We start from the raw sequence: 10,031 nt of genomic DNA, 5'->3' as shown, positions 1-10,031 counted from the left end.
GGCAGCTCTGGGGAGCGTGGTGGTCTCTCGCTCCCTCTCGCCTCCCCCCCATCCGTCCCCGCTGTTCTCTCGGCACCAGGGGGTTCTGCGGGGAAAGTAGGAAAAAAAAAAGAACGAGAGATTGAAGAAAGAGATAGGCGGCCGCGCTGCCTTTGACTGCCGAGGGTCTTGCGGCAGAGTAAGCCTCTATATGAAAGACCGAGAGTGCGGAAGAGGCTGGGGGCGGGGGGAGAGCGGGGTCCGCGTTTCCTCTCCGCGCCGGACCCGGCAGCCGCCTGTCCCCAGGTGGGGGGCAGCGGAAGAAGCGGAGCGACGCTGAGCGTAGGGCGGGGGCCGGGCCGGGACCGGGCGGGGGCCGCCCCATCGCAGCGCCTGGCTCCGGCGGAAAGCGGAGGGGACGGCGGGGAGGGAGAGATGCGCCGGGCTCTGCCGCCGCCGCCCCGCCGCGCCGAGGAGGTGCCCGCAGGACAGCGGCCCCCCCGCTCTCCCCCCTCCCCGGTACCCACCCCGCGCCGCCCCCCCCCTTCCCTCCCCGCCTCACCCCAGCCGGCCCCAGTCCCCTCCCTCCGCCAGATGACCACCGAGAGCGGCCGGCAGCGGCTGGAGCCCCCCGTCCCTCTCCGCTCCCGCAGCCCGGCGCCCGGAGCTCTCCAGATGAGCCGGCCGCCCTCCTCCGCCCTGGAGACCTCCACCTCCTCTTCCTCCACCTCCACCTCCACCTCCTCCTCCTCTTCGGCGGCGGCGGCGACCTCCAAGAGCAAGAAGGCCAGCTCGGGGCTGCGGCGGCCCGAGAAGCCCCCCTATTCCTACATCGCTCTCATCGTCATGGCCATCCAGAGCTCGCCCTCCAAGCGGCTGACCCTCAGCGAGATCTACCAGTTCCTGCAGGCCCGCTTCCCCTTCTTCCGCGGCTCCTACCAGGGCTGGAAGAATTCAGTGCGCCACAACCTCTCGCTCAACGAGTGCTTCATCAAGCTGCCCAAGGGGCTGGGCCGCCCGGGTAAAGGCCACTACTGGACCATCGACCCGGCATCCGAGTTCATGTTCGAGGAGGGCTCCTTCCGACGGCGGCCCCGGGGCTTCAGGAGGAAATGCCAGGCGCTGAAGCCCATGTACCGCATGATGAACGGGCTGGGTTTCGGCGCCTCCATCCTGCCGCAGGGCTTCGATTTCCAGGCGCCCGCCGCCTCGCTCGCCTGCCACTCCAACGGCTACAACCTCGACGTGATGCCCAACGCCGTGGCCGGCGGCTACGAGGGGCTGGGCGGAGGCCACCATGTCCCGCACATGTCGCCCAACCCCGGCTCGACCTACATGGCCAGCTGCCCGGTGACTGCCAACGGGGACTACGGCCCCGACAGCAGCAGCAGCCCCGTGCCCTCCTCGCCGGCCATGGCGAGCGCCATCGAGTGTCATTCGCCCTATGCCAGCCCTTCGGCCCACTGGACAGCCTCGGGGGCCTCGCCCTACATCAAGCAGCAGGGCCTGCCCGCAGCCAACGCCGCCCCCTCGGCCATCCACCCCAGCGTGCCCTCCTACTCCCTGGAGCAGGGCTACCTGCACCAGAGCCCCCGCGACGACCTCTCAGGTAGGGAGGGGACGGGGGCGATCCTCACCGCAGCTTCGGGGCTCCTCCGGCTTCGGTAGGACAGGGAGAAAAGAGAGGGGAGAAAGGGGTCGGGGCTGCGCTGTTTGGGGTCGGGAGGGAGGGAACTTGGGGGGGGGGGGGGGGGTCAGGCGGTGTGGCTGAGAGCGTCGCTCCATCTTGTCCTGCTGGGGTTGCTCCGTGGAAGCAGAGCTCTGTCGTCCCGGCTCCATCACGGCTCCGTCTCGGGCCCTTTGCCATCCCGGCCCGCACTCCCCCCTCCCCCCCCCCCCCCCCCCCCCCCCGAGTACACCGCTCTCCGCACAGTAATAGAAAAACGAGTTAAATATTCTCCGCAAAGCGCTGGGGGGGTGGGGGGGAGCGGAACACAAACCAAACCCCACAAATCTGTTAATATGGATAAATGCAACGAGATGAAAGCAGATCTAATGGATTTCTGCGACCGGAGGGAAAAAGGGGTTCTGAGTTCCACCCTCCCTACTCCCCCCCTACCCCCCCTCTACCCCCCCCCCCCCCCCCCCCCGGGTCGCTTTTTGAAGACAATGTCTCCTCAGAAAAAATCCAAGCGCAAAAATGGGTAAAAGATGTTGGGCTCTTACGGGGAAATTTTCCAAATAGCCCTTTTAAACGCGGGTCCCGGAGGTTAAGCAAACAAAGACAGTCTGGGCTGGACCACACCGAAGAGGATTTTAGCCTGACTTAACCCCTAGGAGAGCGGGGTCTTGTTCAATTTTATGGGAATTTCAACAAGTAACAAATACAGGCGACCCCCGGCCCCTCTCCCTTCTCGCCCCCGCTGCCAATCACCTCTCGGCCCCTCCGAGCATCCGGCCGCGATGCGGGAGCCGCTGCACTTTTGGCTCCGATAATAAGAAATGCAAAACAAGCAACTAAAATGAACCAAATACTCCATCGCTCCGGCCAGGTTCGCGAGGAGAGGCGGCCGCGGGGAGGGTCGTTACCGGGCTATGTCACTCCGAAGGGCCGCTCCGTGCCCGCGGTGCTGTGCCGTTGAGAAGGGAGAACGATCTGGGGCGTTCTCTCTGTCCCCGCACGTGGGAAAGGCAGGCGGGACACCGGGGCATCCCCGTCCCTCCGCCGTTTCACCTCTCCTCTTTGGTGCCGCCGCTGTTGTTGTTTGGATTGGTTTTATTTGTTTGTTTGGTTTTGTTTGCCTCGTTTGTTTCAATTCTCTGGGGCCACGCGTGGAGTGGGGCTGCGTCGCAGCGGCCCGAGGGCAGCTCCTGGAAAAGCAAAACAGTGGGGAAAGGGAAGGTTACTGCGTGCTCCGCTGCCTCCCAGCATTTCCCGAGGCCGGAGCCGTTGCAGCCCGACCCGCTGCTGCTCTATGACGGACGTACACGCACAGAGCGACGGATGCCTTTTTAGTGCCGCTTTGCGGAGCGGCGTTCCTCCGATTGTGGAGCTGAGATTTGGGCCCTCGGCTTTGAGAAAAACCGCCCCCGTTCCTTAATTAGATTTAAAAATAAAAATCTTTTTCAAATTTTTTTTTCTCCCCTTCCCCACACACCCTCCCTCCACGTGGATGCACTCATTCGTGCTGGATCCACGTAGTTTTATCAAAGTGAAGAGAGGTGGGGAAAAGCAAGCCGAGCTCTTTCACCGCTAGCGACGGCCAGCGATCATCCTTCTCCTTCTGTCCCCGTTGCGAGTGATCATCGCCTTTCCCTTCCTTATAATTAAACACAAGGCAAATTCGGTGACGATCGCTGCCGAGCTCGCGATGGCCCCCGGCTTTATGACAGCGATCAGGCGGGCTTAAAGCCTTACAGTTGCCTCAGATCCGAGAATAAGAGGGGAAAAAATTGGAACCAGGAGGCTCGGTTCTGCTGAAGGATTCTGAGACGGGGCCGGGGGGGCGGCACGGATTTTTTTCGCACGCCATTAAATCCCGCTAAATGATTGAATCAGGATTGTAATAAAGTGGCTCGGTTTATGGCGAGCATACCAGCAGGGTTATTAGAAAGCCGAGGAAATCCAGCGAAATAATCACTTTTATAAAGTGAGCTCTGCGGGGTGAAGGAGGGGACAGTGCTGGAGGAGCTCCGTGCCGGGGTCTGCGGCCGAAACAGCGACAGAGGCTGCAATGCTGAGAAACTATAGATATCCCTGAATATTTCCCCTTTTTTTTTTTTTTTTTTTTTTTTTTTTTCCTTTTTAAATTATTTTTGTCCCCTCCCTTCTCTCTCTTTTTTTAAATTTTCATTTATTTTATTTTACTTCGTGCATGTATGTGACCCTTCGGTCAAGTTTTGACATGACCCCTCCAGCCGAGTTTGACACCCACACTCCAAAGCAATCTCCCTCTGGCTCCATCCCGCAAAACGGTTCCCCACTCACAGCAGCGTTCCTCCCGTACTGCGGGGCCCGGCCCGGCACGGGGATGTCCCGCGGGGCCCTAAGGGATGCCTCGGGCTGTGGGAAACGAGAGCAAAGCCAGAGAGGTCGCTCGTTTCTCGGTGCCGCTGGTGTGCTTGGCTCGGCGGTGGTGACAGAGCAGCGGGACATTCCCTGTCAGTAAAACACGCTCGGACACAGGCGTGCACGCACACGGAAATAAACGCTCCTTTAGCATACCAACGGACCGAGGTCGCAGTTCAACTTGCGGCCCTTCTGGTCAAAAGAAAAATGCCCCAGTAGTTGGGAGTCGCATCCTTGCGTTGAGCCCGGAGACCCACGCCGGTCACACCCCGCGCTCCGGGCAGGACTCGGCCCCACGCGTGTTCGTCCCGACCCACGGGCAGCGGAGCGCCGGCTGGGGTCCCCGGTGTCGCCCCGCAGGATTCCCCCTAGTGAAGTCCTCTTTCTGAGCCCCTCTCGTTTCCTTCTCTTGCAGTGGGACTGCCCCGCTACCAGCATCACCCCTCCCCGGTGTGCGACAGGAAAGATTTTGTCCTCAACTTCAACGGCATTTCCTCTTTCCACCCCTCGGCCAGCGGCTCCTACTACCACCACCATCACCACCAGGACATCAAGCCCTGCGTCATGTGAACTCCCCTCAGAGACACTCGGGGGACAGAGCCGGCCCCACGCGGATCAATGTAATGTGCACTCTGATAGCATTGGTAGTACGCGAGTCACTTAGCGAAGCACCCACGGGAGCGGTGTTCTCGAGCCCCCGCTCGTCGCAGGGCGCTCGCAGCTCTCCCAGAACGAATCCCGCGTGGGGCGTTGGACCTCCGTGCCGGCACCGATGGCGAAAGCAGCCGCGATCCCCTCCGGACCGAGAGCCGTGGTCCCATAGAGCTCCGTGTCCCGGAATGGGAGCGACGCATCCCCGAGCCCAGCACCTGCCGGGACGGCACTCCGCTGCGGGAGCTTTCCTCTTTGCCTTCTTCCTCCCGACCCCACCGAGGACGCTCGTGACGGACTCCAGCACCGACCAATCGATATTATTAAAGCAGTATTGTTTAGCCCTTTCCTGTAGAGACTTTCAGAAAAATCCTTCCACCCCCTCACCTCCCTCCCTCCATCCCCCCTCCAGCATTGCCGCAAGACAACGTTTTGTTTTGTTTTATTTTTACAAAAGTTGTTTTCTACCACAGTATTTTTTAAAGAAATATTTTAAATAAATCCCGTGTATACTCACACACTATTGCTTTAAAAGGAGAATATATTTGCACTTATGTATACTTTTTACAGTTTGCCAAAATATTTTGATGTACAAAATTTTTTTTTTTTTTTCCAATAAAATGTATATAAACGACTGCGGGCACTCATTTCTCCTCGGCCCCTTGCAAGAAATCCCCTCCCCCTAAAATTATTCTCCTTGTGCAGAGCTGCAACCTCGAATCATAGAATGATAGAATCGCTCAGGTTGGAAAAGACCTTGAAGATCATCAAGTCCAACCACAACGTGACCAAGGCACCCTAACTCTAACAGCCCTCTGCTAAATCATGGCCCTGAGCACCACATCCCGCAGGAGGAGAGAGAGGGGTGACTGGGAGACAGTGGGGGCAGCAGGCATAAAAGCAGAGGGGTCCACCTGGAGTGCCACATCCTACATGGTGTGCCCTGCCCGCTGCTCTCGGCTGTTCTCGCGTCCCCATCGGAGCTTCTCTGAGTCCCGTAGGGGCGCTGAGAGTACGTCGGGTGTGGGGGAGGTGGGATGGCGAGAGGGGTCCTTAGTAAAAAAGTGGCTGAGAGGTTGGGAGAATTGAGGATGGAATTGAGGAAGAAGAAGAAAAAATAAAGGGAAAAAAAAAAAAAAAAGAGAGAGAGAGAGAGAAAGAGAGAGAAAACAAACTTCCAAAAGTCCTCTCGAAGCACCCTAAGGCCAAACAATTCCCGTCCCCGACCACTGCAGGGGAGTTGGATTAGATGACCTTTAAAGGTCCATTCCGACTCAAATGATGCTATGATCGCACGGTTCCTTCCCGCCGTGCCCAGCCAGGCCCGGGGCCGTGCTCCGGGAGCCGCTCGCCCTCTCCGTCCCCGCCGCCGTGCGGTGCCCCCGGTACGGTTCCTCCCGGAGCTCAGCCCTCCGCCTCCCCCGGCTCCACAGGGACAGAGGCGGCCCCGAGCCCGGCGGCACCCCAGTACGGAGCCCCGTGGGTTCCGAGGAGCGAGAGTTTGAGCAAGATGGTCCGTGTATGAGGCTATACTCGTTCAGCGTAGACACACGCACATGTAACATTTTCTATGTGTGATGATACGCATGTAATGATACGTGTGTAATGATATACGCGAGCACACATCTATAATTCCTCATCTTTTAAAATACATATTTACACTCAACCATGCTCTTTTCTTCCTCGAGCTTCTTGGGGCCTGTGATAAATTATAAAGTCAGCTTCGGAGTTTGCTCCGACCACAGTGCTGTGTTTACATTCTTTCCGAGGCAAGCCTGCATGGTCGTAATTTATATCCTAAACACTCGAACGTAACTTGTTTATACAGCAATGACAGGACCTCAACGGGGAAAAAACTGCCTCTGCGAGCGGCGGCCGAGCGCGGGGTGTCACTGCCCTCCAGCGGCACCGCGACGGCATGAGCTCCCGCACACCCACCCGGCTGGGACACCATCGTCGTTCTTATTACTATCACTTAATATTATTTAATTATTATTATTATTATTCTTCTCTGCTTCCGAATGCAGCTACATCCCAGGGAATGCGGCTGATGCTCGCACTGCCTTGCTCTTCCTTCTGAGGAAGGAGAAGGGTCTGCTCGGGCATTCTCCTGCTCTCTGCACCAGGATTGAGCGCTCTGCACTCACCAGGCTGAGGTTCCCTTTCCGCAGCTCCTGAACAAAGGGCGTCTCAAAACACCCCCTTCAGCCATCGCTGTCTCTCTGGGTGACACCCATGAAATGAACCCAACTATTTTGGAATTTAAAGGGGGACCAACAAACGACAGGGGAAAAAAAAAAAAAAAAGAAAGCCAGATTTTTAAGTTAATTTGAACTGATTTTGTTTTGATATTTGATTTTATTACAGCGCTTGCTAGCCTAGAAACCCGGGTTTTGTTTAGTCTAAAGAGCTCCCATGGTTGCAGAGCCATGGGGGCCAAGGCCAAGAGCTGTGCCACAGACAGGACGAGATATTTGTATTTGAGCCATACCCTTATGAATCCTTTCTTTGAACTCTACTGTGTTTGTCAACAATCACCGAGCATCAGAAGTACTTCATACCTTGGAAAAAGGAAGCTTCAGTTGGAAATCCAGAGCCCTGAAGCTTTTCATCGTGGTATCACGGATGCAGTACTCATCCCTGAGATTCCTGGAGGTACTAAAATCTCTGATGAGATCACAAGTCTAGCAACCCAGTTGTGTAGATTTAGTGTGAGCGCTGCGAGGGAGCCCAAGAGGGCATATCTTTGTCTGTCTGCTCATCATGGTGTGAGATCAATAGATGCAATGCTACAGTGAGCAACAGCTGGTGTAATGCATGCAAAGTCCACCACTCCACATCTTTCTTAGTCATCCTTCTTTCCTGACACTACAGCCAATCCTCATCCTCTTCATCATTTATGTCATTCTTTGTCTGCTGACACGTCCAGGACTGCTTTGTCCTGTGTGTGTGCATTGCAAAACACCTCAACGCAACCTTTTCTTTCTTCAGCCCCAGGAGCACCCACCCTTGACAGCACTGTCACCACAGACACACAGCCTGCAGTTCAAAGCTGCATTGTTTTCTTTTCCAATGAGCTCTGTGGGTTTAATGCTTGAGCAACGCATCTCTTCAAACTTTGCCTGGCTCCCGACCTCAGACCATCCCTGCTTGCAGAAAGCTAAATCACAACTAGTTACTCGTCGCAACCGAGGGAGCAGCTCGCGTTTGGTGAGGCACTGCAGCAAATGGATGGAGCACAGACTAACCCAAACATTTCCATTATTAGAGCACACCAGCCTGGGCTCCGTGGGACGGGAGTGAAACCACGCCGGAGCTCCTCAAACAGATTGCGTGTGATCTCCTATCATCTTATAGATGTATTTTCTCCATTCTCTGGTTTCATCGCGGTCTTGCTGCCCCAGCAGAGGGATTTTGCTAGTGAGGGTGTTTATGTTACGCAGAGCAAACCACTCAGCCACTCCAAAGCCAGGAGCGTTTGCACAATCAATTTAACATTGACAAAATTAGCCAAACGCAGAGATATCGTAGGGGGGATGTTGAGTTTCTCGCTGACATTTGACCAAAGTGTTTTTTAAAGCAGTCAGTTTATTAATCCCATTAAATCCCTTTGCCTATTATTCTATTAAGACCATCACGAGATTAATATCGCACTGTGCTTTGTCCCAGCTGGCAGAGTGCTGCGAGCCAATGCAATATTTGCAGTTCAGAGTGAGCGCTTTAACTGACTTTGGAGGCAGAGAAAAAACCTTTTTATTTTTAACTCAAGATGTGTGATTTTACAGAACTAGAAAGGTTTGCTGCTAACATGTGCACGAGGCAACATTTAAATGAGGCTGTCTGACAAAATGCTGGGTACGTCAGTTGGCCCATGAGAAAGCCAAGCCCTGCTTTCAATTATAATTTTAATATACCTGAACATGTGAGCAGCCCCATTAAATTCAATGGGACCGAGCAGCTGCTTAAGGTTAGAAGTGCTCTGCTGAACAACAATGATGGGGCTGGAATCAAACACCCTGGTCCCTCCTGCATGCCGAGGCTGAGCTCTGTACAAGAACTATACCTGGTTCATATATAGAATGAAAATTAATTCAAAACACACTCCGGCTCTGAATAGAGACGTATTTTACAAAACCTGCTGGCATTAATTTTCCTGAAATACTGCCTTAGCTAATAAGAACACCCGGGCTTTATTTACATATTGAGCCATTTGATAGATACAAATGAAGAAAGAGGTAAATAGAAGCCAACATATTTTTGAATAAAAGCCCAGAGGTTCTCTCAGGGTTCAATGATCTTTGTGTCTAGATTATAAAGAATTCAGAGCAGCTCTGGCTGACTTGCCAACTACTGAATAGAGCTCCAAAACATCTGTAATATTAAACAACCCCAAGCCTCCTTTTTATGCTTGTTTTCATCCAGCGGTGATTTATAGAAAGCCATTGGCTTCTCCATTGGTCATTTCCAAAGAGAAGCATGCCGGGAGGCGGAGGAGGTTCTGAAAGTTGTTGGGACACCACTACCAAGCTGCAGCTGGAATTAGAGGTATTTTGACAGTGGATTTAGATTTATTTAGGAGATTAGGGAGAAATGTTAACTGCATTACATGGGTTATTTTAACCGTTGCAAAATGAATGTGCAGCGCTGTGCAAGGAACCATTGGGCTCCGCGGTAATTCGGTGCTTTCAGGATAAGTGGAAAAGACTGCTTTGGAGGAGCGGACAAAGGACAGATTCCTTGTGCAGCTCTCGGCTGCTAACGTTTCCTTGCAGCAGAGCTGTGGCACATTAATTCTTAATGTCCAAATGTAGGTATAATTAGTTTAAATTAGAAGTTTTATAACTGATTTAGCTGAGCTACCAAAATCCTTGATGTACACAGTCTTATCTCATTTTCAGCAGTCTTCTTTGGATTGGTTTATACCCATCCCAATTAACATACGCTTTTTACTTTATGAGAACTCTCTCCTTCTTTTATTTTTGCAATCAGTTCAAAGGAGTTTAACATTACTCTCTGAGCCTGAGTCTTGGGCACAGTACTTCTCTGATATGATGAAAGGTGTGATTTAGTTTAAGCCGCATAGCTGGTGTTTACGGGCACTCCATCACCGTAATCCCTTGTTTATACACATACAGCTGCAAACTATGCCAATACAACCAAATTTAAAGTGGAATCAACTCCCCAAGGCTTAGTGAAATTGAACAGTGTGCTATCTGTGACTGGGCAATCCTTGCACGAAAGGGCTGCAGATTGTCCCTGTGAGGAAGACGAATGTTAGAAACTGGATCTAAAGCATGATCCTGTTGGGAACTCCTGGATAATTTTATGTGTG

General features: G+C 53.7%; 1 protein-coding gene across 1 annotated transcript; it reads left to right on the top strand.

Annotated features, from left to right (window-relative positions):
* Nucleotides 1-414: 414 nt before the first annotated feature.
* FOXF2 (forkhead box F2) lies at nt 415-4,618 on the top strand (the record flags this gene model as incomplete). The annotated part of the gene is given in 4 exon segments (XM_079534047.1): nt 415-438; nt 440-521; nt 524-1,588; nt 4,464-4,618. Coding segments are annotated over 4 exon segments (1,326 nt in total).
* Between the last annotated feature and the right edge of the window lie 5,413 nt (nt 4,619-10,031).

The sequence above is a fragment of the Tetrao urogallus genome (assembly GCF_951394365.1).
Source record: "Tetrao urogallus genome assembly, chromosome: 3".
NCBI lineage: Eukaryota > Metazoa > Chordata > Aves > Galliformes > Phasianidae > Tetrao > Tetrao urogallus.
Note: the sequence above shows the minus strand (reverse complement) of the source record. Positions and strands in the feature narration are given on the sequence as shown.